At 62.5% G+C, this 23,003-nt stretch overlaps 1 protein-coding gene across 3 annotated transcripts; it reads right to left on the minus strand.

Annotated features, from left to right (window-relative positions):
• Window positions 1-5,206: 5,206 nt before the first annotated feature.
• On the minus strand, window positions 5,207-10,858 carry ZNF205 (zinc finger protein 205). Of its 3 annotated transcripts, XM_037507737.1 has the most exons (7): window positions 10,821-10,858; window positions 10,266-10,392; window positions 8,431-8,635; window positions 8,218-8,303; window positions 7,824-7,944; window positions 6,531-6,620; window positions 5,207-6,288 (listed from the first exon to the last, which is right to left on the minus strand). In XM_037507737.1, the coding sequence occupies exons 2-7, from the start codon at window positions 10,320-10,322 to the stop codon at window positions 5,246-5,248; spliced, it is 1,602 nt and encodes a 533-aa protein (XP_037363634.1). In that variant the 5' UTR covers window positions 10,323-10,392; window positions 10,821-10,858; the 3' UTR covers window positions 5,207-5,245. The 3 variants fall into 3 exon arrangements, with proteins under 3 accessions (XP_037363634.1, XP_037363637.1, XP_037363636.1); XM_037507740.1 differs by lacking the exon at window positions 6,531-6,620; XM_037507739.2 differs by lacking the exon at window positions 10,821-10,858 and having other exon boundaries at window positions 10,266-10,427.
• Window positions 10,859-23,003: the final 12,145 nt, after the last annotated feature.

Raw genomic sequence — 23,003 nt, forward strand, 5'->3', positions numbered from 1 at the left:
AAAGCTTTGGGCCTCCCCCCGTGGCGCAGGTGGTTGAGCACAGCGCTGTGAGGCTGTCCGCAGCCTCTGCAATGCTGGTTTGATCCCGGCTGGCCGGCAAGGGTCCCACATGGCGCGGAATACCTCTCCTATCTCGCCCCCTGCTCCCCTCAGCAGTGTATTTCTTCAACCTGCCTGTTCTGCTCCCCGCTCTGTCTCTGGTGAATCCTCTCCCCCTCCAGCGCATCTGGCCTGTATCCCGGTTCTTGTATAAATAAAAATAAATCTTAAAAAAAAATTAAAGCTTGAAAAAAATAATGAAGAGTAAACATTTTCTTCCCCCAAAATTTTTATTTTCAGAATTTATACTTGTTATTCTTAGTTTATAGCATTGCCCAGAACTCCCTCAACAAGAAGTTGAAGACAGCAGGCACGATTGTCTTGGTTAATGATTTAGATTAAGTAGCTACTGTCTGTCTCTGACATATATCCATGTTCACTTTACAGAGCACCTATTTTCATTTACAGTAGAAAGGCTACTAGCTATTATCCAATATTTGTTTTCCCTTCCTATAGCAAGAATTTTTCAATGGACACATGGGCATTTAGAATAAAGAATGTATTTCTCAAGCCTCTCCTGAAACTAAGTATAGCTACGTGATTAAATTGAAGTCAAAGTAATGTGAGCTGAAGCCATGCATGCAACTTATTAGAAAGTGATGGATCGTGGCTTCCTGTTATTTCCCCAATTGCAAGTGGGAGTTAGGACACAGATAGAGGAACTGACCAGGCAGATGAGCATAATGCCCACGGATGTAAAAGAAGATGGAAAGTGTCTGGATTCCAGTGGACTGTGGAGCCATGAAAGTGACCCTGGATTTATACACAAGCAGTGACATGAGAAATAGGTGTCACACTTAAGCAGCTGTTTTTTGGATGTCTAGGACAATCAAAATATTTACCCAACTGGCACTACTCCTCACTAAGAGCTTTTTCATTAAAAACAGAAAAATATTTTTATTTATAATTTCTTCTTTGGAATACGGAGTATTCAGAATTTCTGTCTTCTTGACTAAATTTTGGAACTTTTTCTTTTTTCTAGGAAATGGTCCCGTTGATCTACAATTTCAAATTATCAACATGAAATTGTACATGGAATTTCCACTTGATTTAAAAATTTAAAATCAGCATACGTTTAAATCCTACTTGTTTGGGGATTGCGATGGCCCTTGGTTGGCGTGCAGCGCAGGCTCTGGGCACTTGGGTGCCTGATGACTGTGGGTCAGGCTGGCCTCCCCGACCTCCAGCCCCACTGCAGACCTCACGGGGAGAAATACACTTCTTCCTTGTTTAACACCTTGTCCTTTTGGGTCGCTGTTATTTGTAATTTAGCTGAGTTTTACCTGATTCGCTACCTACACCTGGTTGTTCCAAAGATTAAATGAGAGAACACAATCGCCACTTAGCCCGCAGTGAGCTCTTCACCCTCACAAGGACAGACCGGCCAGTGGCTAGTCCTGGGGAGGTGGACTTCATCAGGAACCCTGACCTGAGTCGCTCACAGGAGCCCGGGGTACCTGAGCCACTCCAAAAGTCAGGCCCTCTGCTGCCTTTTCCTCTTCCCGCTGAAGATTTAGGCCCAACTCCTGCTGGTCCGGGACCTGTTGTTTTCTGTACCTTCAAGGCTGGCCTGGAGCTATCAGCTGAGAGCAGAGAAACCGGCGTGGTCGTGACCGGAGGCCACCCCCGCAGGGAGCCCGCCCCCCACAGCACGGCGGCCCGGGGAGAAAGGGGTGGGCCAGGCGGCACCGGCCTCCGCGCCCGGGGAGGAGCCTCAGGCCCGTCCCTCCGGGTCTCGCCCTCCAGCCCGCTCCTGCCCTGCCCCCAGGGCTGCCGTGGAACCTTCCGGAACCCCACGGCAGGGCCTTTACTCGTGTCCCTCGTTTGGAAGGTTCTTCCCCCCAAGTCCTTGTAAAACGGCTTCTTGTCATCCTTCGAGTCTCGGCTAAGCGGTCGCCCTCGGAGGAGTCTCCTCCGGCGGCCGGGCTCCTGACGGCGTCCGCGGCCTCCCCGCCCTTCCCCTCGGCGGTGTCCGCGAGGCCGGGGCCCGGGGGCCAGGGCGGCCCGGCTCCTGCAGGCCTGACTTCTCAACGTGCAGCAAGGCCCGGGGCCTTTCATCTCGCATTTGGAAAATACGAGCGCAGCGAGGCCCCTTCACGCCCCCGGGCCCCGCCGGCAGCCACGAGCGTCCGTGCACACGCGCCGGAAGTGGCCCAGGCCGCCCGCGTCGTCCTTCCGTGCCTCTCTAGGACGACGGGAGGCTTGGCATCTCGATGACAGGCCCAGCGCCGACGCTGGACGATTCGGCCTCCAATGGGAAAGCGAGTTTCAAAGCCCAGAGCGTCGGGAAATTACTCGGGCAACCGCGCGGCTTGGGGGCGTGGAGGGGAAAAACAGGGGCGACACCAAAACATACGCCAGTCACGATTGGTCCGTTTTGCTGGAGCCCGCCCCCTCGCTGCGCCACAACAACTGATTGGCTAAGAGCAGGGCTAGGGCGGGGCCTCCGCAAACCCAGCCCCTGGCCTCTGCGCCTGCGTAAAGGTGGCGGCCAGGTGGGCCGTGCCGCCCCGCAGGGGGCGCTGCGCAGGCCGGTGCTGCGCGGAGGCCGACGCTCCCGGTCCCCCCCAAGGAGGGCCATGAGCGCCTTCTGCAGGGGCCTGGGCCGACCCAGCGGCCGCACAGGGGAGGAGTGGGAAGCGCGGCCCGGAACATTCCGTCCCGTCCATCACCCACTCCCGACGGTGGAGGTCCGCGGACGGCCTCCGGGCCCGCCTCTCCGGTGCCAAGAACCTGGGCCGTCAAGGGTGACCAGAAGCCAGGAGAAGTGTTAGGGGGAAAGGATGTGGGCTGCCCTATAACAAAAGCAGGCCACAGCTCTGAGCTTCCTCACTTGCTACCCAGAGCACCCCCCAGCCCAGCCTCCGACCTCCCCGCGAAGCCCCACCACCTACCCATCGGAACCCCTTTCAGCCCGACACGCCAGCCCCTGCACCACGCCCCAGCTGTCTCCTCAGTCTTAATGGCTCGTGTCAAATATTTTCCAAACTGCCAAGTTCCACTCTTAACATGCTCTGGCTAGGTCTGTCCCAGAAATGTGGCTTCTGGATGGATCTCTAGCAAGGAGTGGACAAAGACCCAGGGAACCATGCCGCACTGCACTCTGCCAAGTCTCTGAGCTCCTCAGAGGCCAGAGTGAAGTCTTCAAGTGATTCCCGGGCTCACTCGTTCCCTGGCTCCTGGTGGTTCAAGTCCTGACACGCTGACCACAGGGGCCGGGAACTGAAATCATGGCAAGCAAACGCCCACTGTGCAAAGGGGTAGTCCCTGCTAAGCTCCGGCCAAGTGATGGCCACTGGCGGTGGCCTCTTCCCAGGTCTCCTTCCCACCTCTCACTTGTCATTAGAAAACAAGGCTGCTGGCATTCAAAAAAGATAAACACATGCAGTTTGCAGCAACATGGATGGCGCTGGAAGGGATCATGCTCAACAAAATAAGCCAGAAAGAAAAAGAAAAATACCGGATGGTCTCACTCATAGCAGGAATCTAGAAAACTTAAGGGACCAGGAAAAAGAATATAAGAAAGGAAAAATCAAAATCAACAAACTATGAACCAGAGACACTCTATGGGGTATGGGGGGCGGGGAGGGGAGGGTTTGGGGTCAAAATAAGGGGGTTGCAATTGTATGGGGAATATAAAAATAAAATTTATTAAAAAAAAAAAAAGGCTGCTGTAGCTGAGTCCCCCCACCCCTCACGCTGAAGCCAGCATAAGACTGGCGCCATGAAGACAAGAGGAAGCGTCTGTCTTTCTGCCTCCCCTGCAAGGAGACAGCTGCTTCGACCAGTCCTGCCAGCAGCCCAACCCCAGGTCCCTCACCGGGACCTCCCACAGCCCTGGGCTCGGCAGTCAGCAGCTCCCTCCTAGCGGCTGATAAGATTTACCCCCAGCCCTGCATGTAAGCCCAGCACCTCTGAAGGTCAAGTCTACTGTCGTTCTCTTCAGACAGCCCTGTCTCATAATACCACACACTGATTAAGACAGCCGGTAGCTCTTGGGGTACCTGAAATATGGGTGTTCTTTACAATAGGAAAGCCCTGAACTTAAACCCGAGCTTTTAGCTGTTCATATGACTTTGGGCAGGATAGACTTCCCTCTCTGAGCCTGTTTGCTTGTGTACGACACCCATGCTCAGAGCTGAGGCAGGTCACCTATGTGTGTGTCACTTGGCCCCATGCCTCACACAGCTTATACGTGACAGCTATTATTGCTATGCTCAGTCTGCCCTCCTGTCCCAGCCACTGTGTCCCTTGGGAGCTGGCAGGTGCCCTGCTGGCCCCATGATCCACACAGACAGGTGGGGCGTCAACAGCCCCCAATGCAGACATCCTCAGGGGCAGGTCAGTGTTATATCGGGAGCTCAGCTGCAGATCTAGATAACCAACAGGCTGAGGCCACCCCACCCCCGTCCCAGGGCAGAAAGTCAAGACTGGGAGACATCAAAAAACAAAAGGCAGGGGCAGGTAGGGCAAAGTGGAGATGTGTGAAGAGGCCAAGGAGGTGAGAACCAGCGGAGGGGGCAGGCAGCAGCCCACAAAGGGACCTGTGGTGGAGAGCCGTCCCTTTACGTGAGGGGTCCTCACCGGCCTGCAGCTAGGCCCAGTGAAGAGGGGGGCATGGCCTGAGACAGGAGGGTGAGGCCCTGAGCTGACTCTGCCTGACTCCTGGCTCGGGAAGACACGAGCGTGGGTTGGGTACAGGGCTCCGAGGGTGGTGTCCTGGGGCGGGAATGAAGGCGGCGGCAGACCACCCTGCCAGCCCTGGCTCAGCTTCAGAAGTGGCTTCTGGGCTTCCGGTTTGGAAGGTAACCTCTGTGCTCTCTGCCTGTCCGAGCATCTGCGAGGCTCTGGAAAGGTCAGCAGCCAGGTCAAAGCTGGCAAGGAGGGTGCCCAGGCGCAGGAAGGGCTGACTCAGGGATGCCTGGGACACATGGTTCGCCCAGCCAGGGCCCAGGAGACAGAGCTCTAGGCGGTGGCTTGAATTCCAAGGCCTTTAATTTGCAGCTAGAGTGGGGGCCCCGCCTCGCCCTAGCTCCTCCCGATGGCCCTGCCCCACCCCAAGCCACAACTCCCCCACTCCCTTCCCAGCCTCCCACCAGCTCCCGCAGCCCCCACGCTGCTCCCCCTGCCCGGGCCAGGCCGCCTCCTAGGTGGGGGCCGGTGGGGGTGCGGCCAGAGCCCCCGCCGCCCCCAGCATCAGCATGGCCAGGGCCTTAGGCCCCGAGGTGTGGATCTTCTCGTGCCGGTGCAAGTTGGAGCGGCGGCTGAAGCTCTTGCCGCAGAGCGGGCAGGAGTAGGGCCGCACGCCGCGGTGGGTGCGCTGGTGCGCGGTGAGGTGTGAGCTGTGGCTGAAGCTCTTGCCGCAGTCGAGGCAGTGGTAGGGCTTCTCGCCCGTGTGCGTGCGGTTGTGCGCGATGAGGTTGGAGCGCTGGCTGAAGCACTTGCCGCACTCGGGGCACGGGTAGGGCTTGACGCCGGTGTGCGTGCGCTGGTGGGTGACCAGGGCGGAGCTCTGCGTGAAGCACTTGCTGCAGATGGGGCACTTGTGGGGCTTGGCGCCCGTGTGGGTGCCCTGGTGGGTGACCAGGTCCGAGCGGCGGGTGAAGCGCTTGGCGCAGCGGTCGCACACGTAGGGCTTCTCGCCCGTGTGGATGCGCTGGTGCTGGATCAGCGTCGAGTGGTGGCTGAAGCTCTTCCAGCAGGAGGGGCAGGTGTAGGGCTTCTCGCCTGTGTGGATGATCTGGTGCTGGATGAGGTGCGAGCTGCGGCCGAAGCGCTTGCCGCAGTCCGTGCAGGCGTAGGGCTTCTCGCCCGTGTGCGTGCGCCGGTGCGTCACCAGGTGCGAGTGCCAGCTGAAGCCCTTGCCACACTGCTCGCACCGGTAGGTCTTCTTGCTGGCATCGCCGTCCGGGGCCAGGCCCTCCTCGCCGCTCTCCGGGGTGCCTGTCTCCCCGGGGCTGGGTCTCTCTGGGGGCGCAGCGTCCGGCGGAGTGGGCCTGGGTGGTCTCTCCTCCGCGGGCGCCAGCTGCCCAGTGTCCTGGGCTGGCCCCGAGCTCTGGCCACTGGCTGCCTGGCGACCACAGGGCGCGACATCGCCTGGGGCTCTCCCCACCCCACTTCTGAAGGGCTCCACATCCCCTAGGGCAGCCGGAGTGTGGGGGTCCTCCTCCTTCCCCACCTCGGCGTCTCCTGGAGAAAGAGGGTTCCAGACAGAGACAAGCTTTCATCAAGGGCCCCGCGGCATTCTGGAAACGCAGACGAGGATGAGGACCGAGGGCAACCCTGGAAGCCGGAGCCCAGTGCAGAGGCGGGGCAGCCAGGCCGCCCCAGCGTCTGCAGAGCTGGGTCAGCTGCGGGGCGTGCACGGGGATGGCCAGCGAGGACCCTTGCCCGGGCCCCCGCCCCCACCCACCCGCGCCCTCTCCACGTACCTCTCTCCCCGGCTGCTGGCCGGCCCGAGCTCGAGGCCTCACCCTTGCCCTGCACTTGGGAAGCCCAGAAAGGTCTGCTGAAGGGAAACCCTGCCCCAGAGAGACGCGCTCAGACTGGCACCCCGAGGGGAAACCCTTGCTGCCGGGAGCAACAGGGGCGGGCGCAGCTCAGGAAATGGCACATGGAGTCCAGCATCACTGGGGGTCGGGCAGCCCCCCTAGTTAGGAAGAACTCACAGGGGCTAGGAGGAAGCTTGGTCCTGCTTCCCTGAACCAGCACCAGGCACGGAGGGAGGCCTGGGCCAGTCAGCTGCCAGCACCCCCTTGCAGGGCGAGTTCTGGAACAGGGGCCCAGCCACGCCTGGTACTGGACAGCCTCCCACTCCCAACCTGCACCATCCGCGTGGGGTGCCTGGGGGGTAGTGGGCAGAGAGGCCAAGTGGGAGGCCTTGGGCTAAGAGGGAGGGACACTCACCCCCAAGAAGTCAGGGTCAAAGGCCCGAATCCAAGCCCCCCAGGGCAAGGCCCCAGGAACTCGGGTCACCACGAGCACAGAGGGGCCCTGGCCTCCAGGCCCGATCCGGCCACGTGGGTGGGAAGGGACGTACCGGGCCAAGCAGGTAGGGGCAGGCGTGAGGCGCACCAAGGGCTGCAAACGGTGGTAAATCCCGTCTGAAACCCCCACCGGCCGCGCCCTGGGCAGCGGGAGGGACGGAGGAGCACGCCTGAGACAGCAGGGGGTGAGCCGGTGGCTGCTGTGAGGTGGGCGCTGCCAGGCCAGTGGGATCTTGGCCGGCTACCTGAGGGTGGGACTCCCCAGCCCCCACTCCGTCTGACGTGCAATAGATGGGGCCGGCGGACAGGCAAATAGATGACCGAGCGGACACAGAAAACCCGGCCAACAAACAAGAGCTGGAAACTGAGGACTCGGTAGTGAGGACACCAAGGAAGCGGCGCCCCCGAGGAGGGATCACACCCAGTTTCCCACCAATAGGCCACCCCAGAGCCAAGCTCTCTGCTCAGGTGCCTCTGACACTGCTGGGGGGATGCGCATGAGGCGGGTCCCCAGCCTCTCTCGGGGCACCGCCAGCTCGGCGGCCACACGAGGCTACTTCAGTAAGGAAATAAAAGGAGCAGCTCAGCAGCTCTGACCGCAGTGCTCGGACACAAAGCCAGAGGCGGCGGTGGCGGTGCGGCGGAGCGACACGGAGGGCCTCCACCTCGGGGGCTCTGGGCCGCCCGGACGGACGAGGGGTGGGGTTCAGCCCCGGGAGGTGGGATGGTCTGGCTTACCCCAGGCCAGCCCGCTCCGCTTCTGCAGGACGTCCCTGTAGACGCTGTGCTGCGCGCGGTCCAGCCGCCCCCACTCCTCCCGGGACAGGTACAGGGCCACGTCCTCAAAGGTCACCGGCATCTGAAACAGGAGGCCACTCGGAGTCGGCGCGGACAGGGCGGGGCACAGCGGCACCGTGCCAGAGTGAGCCCCCCACTTCCCGAGCCTCTGCCCCTGGTTCTGAGCGGGGGCAGGACAGCGCCCGGGGCGGCTTTTCAGGGCAAGAAAAAGCATGTGGGGTTGAAGCAAGCGTCCCTTTCTCGGGGGTCAAGGCCAAGCACAGCCTCCCAGCGAGCCCCTCTGCAGCCCGCTCAGCCCCAGGTGCGGCCGGCTGCTCCTCCCGGGGGCGCTCACCTGGGACCAGGCGGTGAGGAGCGCCGCAGCCATGTGCCGGTCTCTGGTCCTGCCCTCGCGGGCGGAGACCTGGGGGGACGGGAGGGCTGAGAGAGGAGAGAGGTCCTCAGGGCGGACACAAGCAGTGGGCAGGCGTCAGGGTGTCGCCACAGCCTTTGCCCCCCACCAGGGATTGTGAGCCCCAAAAAGCTCACGCGCGCCCCCTCCCCTCACCTGCACCAGGCGGGAGGAGTGCCTTCTCCTTGGGAACCTGGTCGGGGGCCTGGCCCCGTGCTACCTGAGCCCCATCCTCCGGAAACGCCCCCTCAGGAAGCGGCTCCTCGGGTTCCGTCTTGATGTGGGGTGACTCCCGAGCGACTCCCAAGGGCACCGCGTCCTCTGACTCGGAAAGCACTTCCGCATGCCCAGGACCCAGAGCCTGGGGGGGGAGCCGGGGCACGGGGTGGGCCAGGGTGCACAGTAGCTCCAGGCGCAGCTCCAGGGGGGCACCGGCGGGTCAGTGGCTCTCCTCAGCCAGGCCCAGCTGCCCCAGCAGGGGGACGGCACATTTCAGTATATGAAGAAACCAAGGTAGTGGTTGAATGGGCCCCCAGTAGAGCCTCAAAATGTGACCTTGGTAGGAAAAAAGTCTTTGCAGATGGAATTAGTTAAAAACCTTGAGATCAAACCATCTAGGATCGAGGTTGGGCCCTAATTCCCATGATGCCACGCCAGTGTCCTCTGGAGACTCAGAGGGGGCGCCCGAAGACAGGCGGAGAGCAGGTGACGCATCCACCAGCCCCTGCATCCACCCGCCCAGGGGCGCTGGGGCCTCTGGAGGCCAGGAGGGCGGGAGGGCGCCTCAGCTCCACGTCCCGCACTCCCGGAAAGCGAGCGCTCATTTCTGTCTCTCCCCTCCTTCGCTCGCCTACTCTGTTCTGGCCCCAGAAGAGCCTCAGCCTCAGGGACAAGTCCTTGAAGGGCGTGCAATCCTGCCACCCCTGGATTTGGGGTTTCTGGAGGTAGTGACCTCTGGCTGTTGCGGCCCAGCAGACACAGGACACCAACCCCAGCCTCAGAGACGCGGCAGAGGCCCCATCATGGAGCTCTGTGGGATGTGGCCAGGATTTGAACTCACTGGACCAAGTTCTGTTGGGAACTCACTGCTGTCCCCCCAGCCCCCTGCCCCCCATGAGGGCCTCAAGGGAAAGGTCCTCGGGCCAGAGTCGGAGCGCCTGAGAGCCAGACAGGCCAGGCGGCCTCCGAGACGGCCATTCTGCCTCCCGCACGGGGCGCTCAGGCAGCTCTGGAGAAAGCTGCCTGCAGCAGGGAGCTCTGGGGACGTCCAGAGCAGCACCGACACGTCGGAGCACCAGGAGGCCCGTCAGCCTTGGGAAGGTGCTGTGCACGGAGCCCGAGCAGCGGCGACCGTTCTGTGTGCGCAGAATTGGACGAACCGAGACCTCACTTGTATCTGCACTTACGGCCCTGGAAAGTCGGTGGCGGGAGGACGGCCTCTCCCGCTGAGCTGACAGAGCTCACAGCCGCCCGCCCAGAGGGCAGGACAGGTGGGAACACGATCCGCATTTTACAACCAGGCATCTGGTTTCCAGAGGCCAGGGACTTGCCCCGGGTCACACACCTGGCTGCCACGGCCTCAGACTCCCGACCCCAAGACTGGGGCGATCCCCACACCCCAAGACTAATGACACAGACACACACCCTCCGGCAACAGCACAGGAAGGTCCCGGGACTCAAACCCGGACACCCGACAGGGCCCCAGGCGGAGGGGGGTGGAGTGGAGGGAGAAGAGCCTCCTCCCGCTCTGGCTACTGCCTGGTGAGAACACCTCCCTGTTCGCCCCCTACCCAGGCCGCCCCCCTGCCCCCCGCCTTCGCCCTCCAGCCTCCGAGGACCAGGCAACGGAAGCCGTGTGCAGAAATCCCTTCCCAGGTGAAAGGCACGTCCCACCATCACACCACAAACCCCTTCACCCCGTCTGCCAGACCTGCCCCCAAGGGTCTGGACACCCTGTCCTGAAAACTCCCTCCCCGGCACCCCCGTCCTACCTCCTGGGCTCGCCCCTCGTCCCGGGCCGCGCGGCCGCCTCTGCCCTCTGCAGACATTGTCCACAGGGCGCTCGCAGGCGCAGCGGAGTGTGTCCCTCATCCAAGCCTCGCCGCCTTCGACCAGCGCCTGGAGAAGCAGAAAATCCGCCGGCGTTGCCCAGGCGCCGCCCAAGCGCCCCGAAGCCCCGACGCGGGGTCAGCCGCCGCCGGTCGCGGGGAGCAGCGGAGCGCGGCGGGGGCTCTGGCCCGGCTTGGGCAGAAGCTCCTGGGAGCCTCCCCGCCGCGGCCGGAGCAGAAGCCCGCGGACTGGAGCCCGCGCGTCCCGTCGCCGCGGCCGCAAGTTCCCCGGGGAGCGACAGAACAGGTGCTGGAGGGGCCCCCCCGCCTCACCCCCGGGGGCGCCCGATCCGGCCCCTCCCGGGGTCCGGCCTCGCGGGCCCCGCCCCCCGCCCCCGCCCGCGCGGCCAGGCCCCTCTGCCCACCCGGCCGTCCGCCTCCCCGCGCCCCGCCGCCGGCCCCGCAGGCGCCCGCCCGCGCCCCCCAGCGCCCCCTCACCTGGGGGCCCTCGGCGGCGGCCCGCCGGGAAGGGGCCTCGGCGGCCGGCGCGGCGGGCCCGCGGGAGAGGCGGCGGGACCACAGGAAGTCCCTCCCGATCCCGTTCCCCACGCAGCGGCCGCCCGCCAGGGTTCCCGGCTCCGAGGGTTCCGGGGTGGGGGCCGGGCCGCGCCGCACCTGCCCCCGCCCGGGCATCGCCCAGCCCGGCACTGCCGCCGCCGCCGTGCCCGCCCGTGCCAGGCAGGGCCCCGGGGAGGAGAAGGCATTTTGTGGAAAGATTCTGGCGTCTGAGTTTCATTTTTTAATTAAAAAAAAAGATGTATTTATTCATGCATACAAGAAAGAGCTGGGGTACGGGCCAGAGGTGTGGGAGGTGAGAGGCTCACCAGAGACAGAGTGGGGGAGCAGAACAGACAGATCTACTGGTCTGCTGCACCACGTGGCCTGCTCCCTGGCCGGGGCTCGAACTCGTGCTGCAGAGGCTGGAAATAGCTTCAGTCCTAAGCCCTTGCACTGCCAGGGGAGCCAGGCTGCACCTGCAGGTCTAATGGGCCTGTCTCCTGGACTTGCACCTGACACCAGAAAGACAGGTGGGAGGCTCTCTCCCTAAGCACGCACTCAGGAAGCGGTGAGGCCTGGGGACTCTCCCACCTCCCATGCCCCCCTCCTGGGAAAGGTGTGTGATGACCAGGATTTGTGTAGACCATCCCCAGCTCCCTCCAGGTTAGGGCAGCTGCTACCCCTGGGTCCAGGCCCTCCGGCATCCCTGCTGGCTTCACATTCCTCCTCTCAGTCTCCTGCTCCCTGTGGGCCCAGAGAACTAAGGTTCCCCAAGTGGGAGCACAAAGGCTGCATTTAGACTCGCTCAGACAAGGAGGCCACTTCACTGGAGCCGGCCATGGGTGGGTGTCCGGGAAGGGCTGGGGGCCCGGCCCTGCAGGAAGATTCCCGGACGGTTTCCCCAGAAAATGTTCCCCTGCCTGCAGCCTCCCCTTCGCTCTCAAAGTCCTGGAAGGCTGGCCCTGCACCTGCCCGCAGGTATGCTGCGGGGTTGTCTTTTTAAAATGCAGTCCCCGGGCCTCCCCGGTGGCGCAGCGGTTGAGCGCTGGGTTGCGAAGCTGCCTCAGCCTCTGCAGCGCCAGTTCGATCCCCGGCTGCTCCCCGGCCACCGGAGGAGGGTCCCACATGGCGCGCAGACCTCTCCTGTCGCCCGCTGCTCCCCTCAGCAGTGTACTTCGGTCCTTCTGCCTGCTCTGCTCCCCGCTCTGGCTCTGGTGAATTCTCTCACCCTCCCGCGCTTCTGACTGTACCCAGTGCATGTATAAACAAAACAAATAAATAAATAAATAAATAAAACATGCCTCTATTAAAATAAAATAAAATGCAGTCCCCAACATTAAAAAATTAAGAGAATTCTCTTAATAGATTTTCTTGAAAATCAGAATAATTGTCAACACCGGATCTGTTCTCCCCACATATGGGGCCTGCTCTGGGATTGCCACGTTTGGTCCCCTGTGGCATTTTGAGTCTGCAACTCTTTTGGAGTGAAACATGTTTTGGGACACCTACGATTCTGCTGTCACTTGGAAGAAAAAAAAAAAATCCTGGGTTTTACCCCTGGGTTTGTCTCCAGTCAGTATTTTGGTGTTTTATTCTCAAGGTAAAGAGGGGGGTAGAAAGTTGTAGTAAGAGTCAACACTGTCTTCAAGGCAGAGAGGTACAAGCTGAAAAAGCCACAAGAGCCTTGAAAACCATCAGCTGCTCCTGAGTGTTCCCTCCAGACGGAGCAGAGCCGCCCAGCCCCAGGCCCGCACACTGCACCGGTGGGTGCACTCTGATTCCTGGGCAACCCTTCCCACATGAGCGGTGCACCCCACCATGGGCTCACCCGAAGTAGAGCAAAGACAGCTTCAACATTTACATGTGCAGAAAATAACATTGCATTTGGGGGTGTTGGGGGGGTGGGGCCCGCCAGCTCTGCAACTGCGCAGGCCCAGAGGAAGGGCTGTGGCATTTGCTGCCTGGGAGCTGCGTCCCCGAAAGAGCCCAGAAACGCAACAGGACAAAGTGAGCGTGACATGGAAACCAGAACTGCCTCCAGGGGCCAGGCAGCACCGTCTGTGACCAGTGCCCTGGGTGGTAGGTGGGACAGGGGAGCAACGTCTGGGCCTCAGGAAACCCTGGCTTGTCTAAACAGGGAAAAGCTGGAAGAACTTTCAGGAGAGGTCAAGAAAGGACTGGATTTCTGTGTGAAATAGCCGAGTTTTACATGTTGATGGCTGACATTGAGCATTTAAGAACTCCACGCGACCTGGGCAGGAAACGCCTGCTGCCCAGCTGGCAGCACAGCTTTGGCGATGTGCTTACCTGCGGGGCCTGCCGCAGGACCCTCGTCACGGGCGGGGGCCAGCGGGCATCCGCACATGCCAGCTCGGCCGCAGGGAGGAGAGGATGCCACCTCAGAGATAATCACGACCCGCCCTCGAGCCCGCCCGCCCCGCGCCCCCGGGGGATGCGAGACTGGGGCGCTGCACTGAGGAAAGAGCTGGAGCGGGCCGGCCGGGCGGCGACGAGCGCTGCTCCTGGGTCTCCCGGGAGGGAGTGGACGGGGAAACGCAGGAGCGCGAGCGAAGTCAAGGAACGCGGGAGTGGAGCGAAGGGCCGGGGCTGGGGGCGTCTGGCGGAGGGAGCGCGGCGCGCGCGGGGGCCGCTGCGGACAGCCCTGCGGTGAGGAGGCAGCTGCGGACGCCGGGGCCGCCGGGGCTCGCGCGGCGCGGAGGCGACCCCGGCCCGGCCCGGCGCGCGGCGGAGAGTCAGGGCCCGGCGCGCAGGGGTCACGCCGCCACGGGCGCCGCCCACGGGCCCGCCACGCGGGGACGCGTCTCCCGGGTAACGGCGCGCGCCGCCCCGCCCCCGAGGGACGCCCCGGCGATTGGCTGGCCTGTCCGAGGCCCCGCCCCTTCCCGGCCCCCGCCGTGGCCGCGCGCCCCCACTCGCGCCCGGGCTGGGGGCGAGGCCGGCGCCGGGGGCGCCCGGTGTCCCCGCGTTTCCCGTCCGGCTGCCCCGCGCGGCTTCCGGTCTCCCAGGCTGCCCTTCCCCCTTCCCCCCACCCCCCCTTCCCCCCGCTCCCCACCTGCGCCCGCCCGCCGGCGGCCAGGAGCGCGGGGAGACCCAGGCAGCCACCGCCCGCCCCGCCGCGCCCGCGGCTCCTGCTCTGACCCGGCGCGGCCGCGGCCGTGGGTCGCCCCGAGGCCCGCGCAGACGGCGGGGCGTGCGGGGGGGCGGGCCGGGGCTCCGCGGGAGGACCCGCCGGGGCCCGGGCGCCCTTGCCGGCCGCTGTTGCTGCCCCGCCGCCCCCGCCGCCGCCCGCCCCCCGCCCCCCGCCTGCCGCCGCCCCGCGCCCCGCCACCCCGCCCTCCTCCGCGGCTGGGGTCCCGCACAGAATCGTCTCCGTATTCTTTTTTTATTCCATTGAGTGTGGAAAAACGTGGAACTTCCATTTGTTTTCCCTTTATCTCATCCTCTTAACAATTCTAATTTTTTTAAAAAGATTTATTTTATTTATACTAGAGCTGGGGTTCAGGCCAGAGGTGTGGGGGGTGAGAGGATTCACCAGAGCCAGAGCGGGGAGCAGAGCAGGCAGAAAGACCGAAGGACACTGCTGAGGGGAGCGGCGGGCGGCAGGAGAGGTCTGCGCGCCATGCGGGACCCTCCCCCGGAGGCCGGGGAGCAGCCGGGTATCGAACCGGCGCTGCACAGGCTGCCGGCAGCTCCACAGCGCGGCGCTCAACCTGCTGCGCCCCCGGGAGGCCCCTAACAATTCTAGTTTTGAGAATGCTTTGTCCGGCTCCTCAGAGGGGCGGCCCTCCCAGCCTGGGGCACAAGTGCCCACCAGGCCCCAGTGAGCCGTGGGAGGGGAGGGCACTAGGTCCCTAGAGACGAGTGTGGAATCTTCCAGAGAGGGGCAGGATTCTTTCCTGGGCACAAACCCAGCAGTAACTCCCATAGTACGTCCCACACATACAAGAAGTACTGGCTACCGTGGCCCACGCGGAAGCCATCACTGTCAGCGTGAACAGCAAATAAAGCAAAGGCGAAAGCAGTCAAGGGACAGGCAGCTTGTGGCTCAGCAAGGCCAGATGAAGAGCCCCATCTTTGTGGCTTTGTTACAGGTCAAGGAGAGGAGCACCCCAGAACCCACAAATCTCCCTGCTCTACATACGGTTCTGCCACCCACCATCAAGACAAAACATGTAAGACCTTTAATGGAAAGGAACTTTAACACAATTAGTGGACAATCAGAAAAGTCAACACAGTTTCTAAACCAGGCACACAAGGTTACCCCCACCCAACCCTGCGGGTAAAAGTCCATCCAAACAGGATTGTCCCAGAGCAAGGCCCAAAGGCTGCACAGTCTAAGGCACCTTCCAGCAGCGGGGACCCATAGAAAAGGGTCAGAAATAGCCAAAGTCTGGGAGAAAAAGAACAATATCAAATTAAGATAAAACCTGCCATTGTTGGGCCTCCTTGGTGGCGCTGGGGGTTAACCTATGAAGCTATAGCCACTGCAGCAAGAGTTCGATCCCCGGCCAGGGAGCTACCCACGTTGCGCGGCAGACCTCTCCTGTCTCCCTGCTGCTCCCCTCAGCAGTGCATTTCAGTCGATCTGCCTGTTCTGTTCCCCACTCTGTCTCTGGTGAATCCTCTCACCTCCCACACCTCTGGCCTGTACCCCAGTTCTTGTACGCATAAATAAATAAATCTTTAAAAACAAAACAAAAACCTGCCGTTGTTAACCTCTCCACGAGTCTTTCACCCACATCTGTTCAGCTGAGAAGCCAACGCAGCTTCTTCACATGTCTCTGCTCCATGTGCCTCCTCCAGGTCTCCTGGCTCCATCCTGCTTCCTTCCGTCTCCAGTCTCCTCTCCAGCATCTTCCAGCTCAGCTCCACCCATCTTTGGGCACCACCCTGTCACAGCTTCGCTTGCAAGTTCAGAACCAGGCCCGACAAATCCGGGCTGGAAGTCCAGACCGTGTCCACCAGGGGGCGCAGTGACCAGAAGCGGGGCCCAGATCAGGGGCGTGAGTGGGAGTCTAGCTGGAGAGGCGGCTATGTAGCAGCTCTCACTGGGGCACACTCATCAGCGCTTCACATCTGGTGTGTGTGGCTTTCTGTGCTCCACCTAGATGTTTATTTAAGAGGAAAAAACACCTGAACGTCCGCAAACCAGTGAGGGCATTGCTCTGGTCCTGGCAAGAGCTAATGGCGCCGTGGACTTGGCTGATGGCAGTGGGGGCAGAGAATAGGCAGATTTGAAAGCTACCTAGGGCCACAGACCTATGGCGCACAGAGGCTGATGACTTGTGAGAACGAGGTAATGCCAGGGGTCATGGGCTCAGGTGACTGAAAAGACTGTACTGTATTTACTGAAACAGGCCCAGGGAAGATGCTGGTTTGAGGTGGAGGATTCAGCCAACCTCCATTTAGTGAGCATTTACTACATGCCCTGTTATACAGCAGTGAGGGGGAGCAAGACCCACCCCCTGGGCTTGTATTTTAGTGGCAAGGGGAGTTTGCTTTTGAACATGAAGACATGGAGGCATTTATGAAACATCCAAGTAGCAATTTCAAGTGGACAAAGAGTTATCTCCATTGCTGCCTGGCAAGTGACCCTAAAGCACTTCAGCTTGAAACTAGTACTTATCTCAAGTTTCTGCAGCTGCCGGCTCAGCCTGGTGCCTCTAGCTAAAGGTCAACAGTCATTTTAGGGCTTGGCTGAGGAACGAAGAGGATCCACGCTGGCCGGCCTTTGTCCCGCTCCCCAGGGTGAGCAAGGCAGAGAGAGAGAGACTCACAAGAGAGTCCCCAAGATGACCCACAGTCTCTTTTACAACCTAATTTCAGAGAAGTGACATCCCTCATGGCTATTAGTGGTGAACAACCCGGGAGTGTATTTTCAAATCTCTGGAAGAATGTTTTCATTAAACTGCTTTTCCTGCAAAGTAACTTGAGTTAATAAAGTCAAAAGGGGGCCTCCCCGGTGGCGCAGTGGGTTGAGTCCAGCGCTGTGAAGCTGTCCGCAGCCTCTGCAGGGGGCTTGATTCCCGGCCGGCCAGGGAGATACCTACATGGCGCGGCAGACCTTTCCTGCCTCGCCCACTGCTCTCCTCAGCAGTGTGGTTTGGTCGTCTGCCTGTTCTGCTCCCCACTCTGTCTCTGGTGATTTTCTCACCCTCCTGCGCATCTGGCCTGTACCCCAGCTCTTGTATAAATAAATAAATCTTAAAAAAAAAATAAAGTCAAAAGGAATCCCTGCTTGGGTGTCCTGGTCTGCTTGGCTGTAAGCCTGTGCCCACTCAGCACTGCGGCGCACTGGAGAAGTGAGTGTGTCCGAGTGAGTGGACGGCGCCTGCCTGCAGCTGGCCAGGGGCAGGGATACTAGCCAGGGCTCACACAGACCCGCGGGTGGAGAATTCAGAGCAAAAGCGAGTGCTGGGCAGGTCTCCTCCCAAGACTGCCCACCTGTGTCCATGCAGGTGCATCTCGTTTTCTTTTCTCCTTTTCCTAACAAACCTGTCCTTTCAAAAACAATAAAATGTAACCTTTGCCTGTGTCTGTGCAAATGTCAAAGGGGAACTTGGCTGAAACTTGTCAGAAGGAGCCCAAGAACCCGGCTCGCTAAACCCTACATCTCATCAAAACGACTCCAGGAAGCAACACAGTGAATTCAAATAACGGAGAAATGGATGCGAGGAAGGTGTGAGGAAGGTGTGAGGAAGGTGTGAGGAAGGTGTGAGGAAGGTGTGTGGCGCCCCAGGGGCCCAGGAGGGAGAAAAAGAAGACATGAGAAGGGAAGCCTCAAAAAAATTAAGACTAAAGTTCCTTTCGTGGGTGTGACATGCGCTGCGCTTGGTGTAAGAGGCGATGAGGCATGAAACGGGGTTACCGTAAGGAGCCCAGGCCGGGCACCGCCGACACCCGCAGTCAGGGGGGCGGGGGCGGGGGCGGGAAGCGAGGGCGGGTCTGGCCCCCGCCAGGCCCCCGCCTTCTGCCCGGATGCTCGTCCGCTGGTTGGGTCAATCCGGTCTCCGCTTTTCCGGCATTTTCTGGAAGGACGTCACGCGCAGTCGAAGACCCTGGAACCCGGGCTGACAGCCCCCGCGGCCCGTGCGCCGCGCTCCCGGCCGGCCCAGCGCGCGGAGACCGCGGGGGCGGCCCTCGCCGAGGCCGGGCTCGTGCGCGCTGCTCGCCCTGGCGGACGCGGCCACGTCCTCGACGGCCGCCGCCTGGGGGGCGCGGGGTAGCCCGGGGGGCCGAGCGGGCGCGCGCAGGTGGCAGCTCGGCCGCGCCCGCCCCCGGCCCCGCCCTCTGCACCCCCCGCCCCGGCCCCTCGCCGCCCCGCGCCCAGCACCCCCGGGCCGGATGCCCCTGTGCGGTGCCGTCGGCCCGGACGCGCGCCAGGCGCAGGGCCACGCGGGGAGGCGGCGCCGCGGGGAGGCCGTGGCCCGCGGCGAGCTGCGCGCGGGAGGTGCGCCCCGGGACCCGCGCGGGGCAGGGGAGCGCGGGCGAGGCACGACCCGCAAGCGGCGGGGCAGCGGCCCCGCGCAGGGTCCGAGCCCGACGGGGGCGCCGCCTGGGCGGAGGGGGCACAACAGGGGGCGCCGGGTCCCCAGGACAGGGAGCGCCTTGGGGCGCCAGGTGACCTGAGCGCGCGGAGGGCCCCGCGGCCCGGGAGAGCCCACGGCCGGGCATGGCCGAGGCGCGCCCGAGAGGCCCCTCGGGAAAGGCTTGACTTTGGAGCTGAGCTCGAGGCCGAGGTGAGGTCAACCCCGGGGCGCCCCTGCTTCTTGCTGCTACGGTTGAGACAAAAGCCACGTCGCAGCTTCTGGGAGAACTTCGGGGGCCGCGTGAGCGGGGGTGCTCCCCCCCGGGGTGCTCCGGGGCGTCCTGCTGCTCCCTTCCCGGCCCCGGCGGGCGCCGGGCACCTGCGCGGGCACAGCACCCCTGGGGGGGCATGTCACGCGGGTGAAACGCCGGGCCGGGCGGCGCGCAGCGGGCTTTTTAAAATGGCAGCTCTCGTGCCGAAGACTGGGGCGGGCGGACACTCGGAGGGTGCGGACCAGCCCTGCTGCGGGCGGGGCGGGCGGCTGGGCCGTTCTCCATTGGAGGGGACGCAGACGTTCCACACCGGGGGGGCTGGAATCTGGATTAGCCGCTGTTTCCTCGGCCCCGCCCACTCCCCCATCCGGCTCCCCAACTGGGAGGTTAAGGGTTAACCCTAGGAAGCCCCCTCTTCACCTGGATGGGTCTGGGGCAGGGAACTTCCTCTTGCATTTTCCTGGAGTTCTCTCCTGGGTTGGCTGGTACCGACTCTGGCCCTGGGGCCCTCAGAGAACCCCCAGCACCTCCTCCTCCTAGTGGGGACCCTGAGAGGTGAGTTGCAAGCAGGCCTGGGGTGCAGGCTGCCAGGACAGACTCCACACACGAGAGACAGAGCGAGAGAGAGAAGGAGGGTGCCCGACCTTAGCAGTGGGGTGAGGGGCTGGGGCTGGAAGAAAGCCTTGGGGGGAATGTGGGTCGGCCGCGGGAGGGAAGGCCCAGGTCAGGTCAGAGGCCAAGGTGCAGGGAAGGAGTCTGCTCCCGGGCTGGTGCAGATGGGCGAGGGACGGGCTCCTGACGGCCTGTGTCTAGGGCTTCCTGTACCCCCGGGGAGGCCCCCAGGCGGGCTGACCAGCCTCACACACCAGCCCTGGGAGGGGAGCTGGGCTGACCATGGCCAGGGAGAGAGTTCCTGGCTGGGACCCCACTCTTGATTTCACAGGGTCTGGGCGGGCCTTAGGCAGCACCCCACCCTGGGCTGCTCCAGCCCACACTCCTCTCCTCCCTGGGCTCCAAATTGAGCTGGTCCAGTATTGGAGGCTGGCTGAGTAGCCCAGGGCGGCGGACCCCCCACCGGTGTGCATGTTAATAGAGCTTTTGTCCCGGGGCCCTGGGGGAGGGAGAGGCCCGGGCCCACTGGCCTTGAATTCCTCCTCTTTCTGACCTTTCCGGAGGCCTCACCTGGAGTTCCGGCGCCCCGCGAACGGGCCTGGGGCTGGAATTTGGAAGCCCCTTCTTTGTTCTGATACCACCCTGCGCTGTTCTGGGTAAAACTAGGCCAAAGGAGCCGAGGGCTGTTAGGGCCGCGCCAGCGGGAGGAGATCGGGAGATCGGGTCCTTTTCAGGTCTGAGCTTTCGCAGGGGAGGGGTCAAGCTCGGCGTCTCTGGCAGAGCCAATCTTACCTCCCCCACCCCGTGTGACCGTGGCCCGCGCCCGCTGTCTCAGAGCGTGGTGTCTGCACTTGTCGTTGGAAAACTTCCACTTGGCCGGGCACAGGAGCGGAGCCGGCCCCTGGCTACGCAATGAAACAAAAGCCTTTTTAAAAAAACATTTTATTTATGTATTTATTCATACAAGAACTGGGGTGTAGGCCAGAGGTGCAGGTGGTGAGAGGATCCACCAGAGGCAGAGTGGGGAGCAGAACAGGCGGATCTACTGGAATCCACTGCTGAGGGGAGCAGTGGGGAGACAGGAGAGGTCTGCTGCGCCCTGTGGGTAGCTCCCTGGCCGGGGATCACACTCAGGCCGCAGTGGTGACAGCACTGAGACTAACCCCTAGGCCACCAGGGAGGCCCAAAGCCCATTTTCTTAAACATTTATCAAAGACCTTTCCTGCAGGGCCTCCCCGGTGGCACAGTGGTTGAGCGCTGGGTTGGGAAGCTGTCCGCAGCCTCTGCAGTGCTGGTTTAATCCCCGGCCGCCGGGCGAGGGTCCCGCATGGCGCGCAGACCTCTCCTGCCGCCCGCTGCCCCCTCAGCAGTGTACTTCGGTCCTTCTGCCTGCTCTGCTCCCCGCTCTGGCTCTGGTGAATTCTCTCACCCTCCCGTGCTGCTGACTGTACCCAGTGCATGTATAAATAAATTAATTAATTAAAAAAAAGAAAAGACCTTTCCTGCACCCAATGTATTTGCAGGCTTCCTCCCTTCCTAGGTGAGCAGTCTCGTTTTGTTATTTCCACTAACCAACACGGAAGTCACTTCAAGGTCTGGGCGAGCGGTGCTGGGACTCAGGCACACCCACCGGGATGGACATGTGGGTGGTGTCGGCTGGTGTGGGGTCCTGGAGAAGCGGCCCGGGTGGGGGGAGCAGGTGGCAGGAAGGTCAGATGCCAGGGTGCAGGCAAGAAGGGAGGTTGGACAGGCTGCCCCGGGAGGGCGGGGGGCGACGTGCTGGGGAGATGGCCACACGGGGCTGCTTTGAGGAGGTAAGCCAGGCAGCCCCGGGGTGGCCACAGGGTGGAGGCAGCATGGAAAGCAGGGAGGACAGAGAGGCATTGGAACCTGGGTTCCTGTGTCTAGAAAGTCATCCTGTCCAGACTGAAAGCTGCTCTGGTCTCTGGAAGGGAAGCCAGCCAGTTCAAGAGAGTCGGCTGGGTCGCCCTCTGGATTGTGATCAAGGACAGAACTGAGTCCCCTATGGGTGGGGCTTAATTTGGGGCACTTCCCCAGGGGTAGCCTGGCTCATCCCCAAAGCGGGGAGTGGCCCCACAGAACCTTTTGGGGTGAGGGGGCCAGGATGGGCTTGGGAGGAGCAGAATGGGATTGTCAGCCCCATGGAACCGGCGCCCCCTGGTGGCCGATGGGAAGCACTGACTCCATTGCTGGCCACGCTCAGTCCTGCGGGGACCCGGCCTCCAGGTGGGTTAGACCAAGGAAGAATCCAGAATTTAAATAAAATATATTTTAAAAAAGGGAGATGACTGGCCCCCAATATCCCCGCTCTCCGGGGCACACGCACTAGGAGCTCTGGAGTGGGCAAGCCCCGGGAGCTGCAGCCTCAGTCCGGCCCCCAGACCCACAGCTCCCCTGACTCTGGGGGTGGAGCCCAGGCCCGCGCTGGTCATCTGGGGGCCTCGGCCTTGGCTGCTGAGCCGTATAGCGAGGGTCAGGCTGTCTGAGAGGCCGCATGTGTGAGCGCGCTCCCTGGGCCCTGTTGTGTTTTGAATTTGCAAGCACCCAAAGAGCTGGGAGAGCAGAGCCACGGACGCCCACACGCCCAGCCCCAGACTCGGCCACGTTTGCCTGGTCCGTCCGGCTGGACCCTCCAGACCCATCACCCCCCGGCCCTGCAGCGTCTTCTGACAAGAAAGACGTTTACCAGCTAGCACAGAGCCAGACGCGCAGGTACGTCCATCGCACGCGCCCCTCCACTCCCACATTTCTCGGTGGCTTTTAGAGCCTGCTTTTTAAAAAACCAGCATCCGGTTGAGGCTGGGGCACTTGGCGGCGTGGCTGGCAGCCTCCTGCGGGGCCACCCCTCCCCGCTTCGGCGTCCGTCTTGGGGATCTGTCCCGTCCGCTCCACTTGTCCGGATTTCTTCTCTTTGAGCTGGGGTGGGCCTAAGGCGGGGTTGGGTGGCAACAGGCCCTCTATGGCTAGGGCCACCCTGGCGGTGCTGGGCCCGCGGCTGCGGCAGGGGGTGGGGCCAGACAGACGCCTCGGGGCCACGGGCACAGACGGGACCCGCCATCACGTCCCACCTCCCGGGGTGGGCCGGGCTGAGCCCCCAGGGCCACCGGGGCCACATCTGGTTTTTCAAGAACTTTCCTTTAGAAATCCTGAAGGGATCCTGCGCCGGCTGGGTCAGGGGTTGTCCAGGAAGTGGCCTGAAAACTCCCCTTTTCAGAAGGAAAAGCACTCCCCTCTCACGCCCCCAAGAGCGGGCTGTCATGTCTGTGCCGGCTTCTCTCCAACCCTGGAAAACGTCTCAAAGAGTGATCGCTTCCTCCGTCCCCGTGTGCCTGCGCTCTCCGTTTCTTCGGGAACAAACGTCCCTCCTCCCCGTGGGGTCGCCTTGGGCTTGGGCCGGGGGCAGCAGGCAGGACGCAGGGTCTCCTCGCGGGCACGAGGCCACATCTTCAGCCCCGTCTCCCCGCAGCGCGGGGGCAGCGGGGACGCCTGCGAGAGCGCAGCTGCCGGCGGCCGCGGAGGATGCCCGCCCCGCCAGGGCCCGCTCACGAGCCGGAGCAGCTCGGCGCGGTCAAGCTGGAGGAGGAGGATGCTGCGGGCCAGGAGGGCCCCAGGTGCGCGGAGGCCAGGCTGCGGCCCGAGGTGGCCCACCAGCTCTTCAGGTGCTTCCAG

The sequence above is a fragment of the Talpa occidentalis genome, unplaced genomic scaffold (assembly GCF_014898055.3).
Source record: "Talpa occidentalis isolate TD23 unplaced genomic scaffold, MPIMG_talOcc4v2.1 talOcc4.12, whole genome shotgun sequence".
Classification (NCBI taxonomy): domain Eukaryota; kingdom Metazoa; phylum Chordata; class Mammalia; order Eulipotyphla; family Talpidae; genus Talpa; species Talpa occidentalis.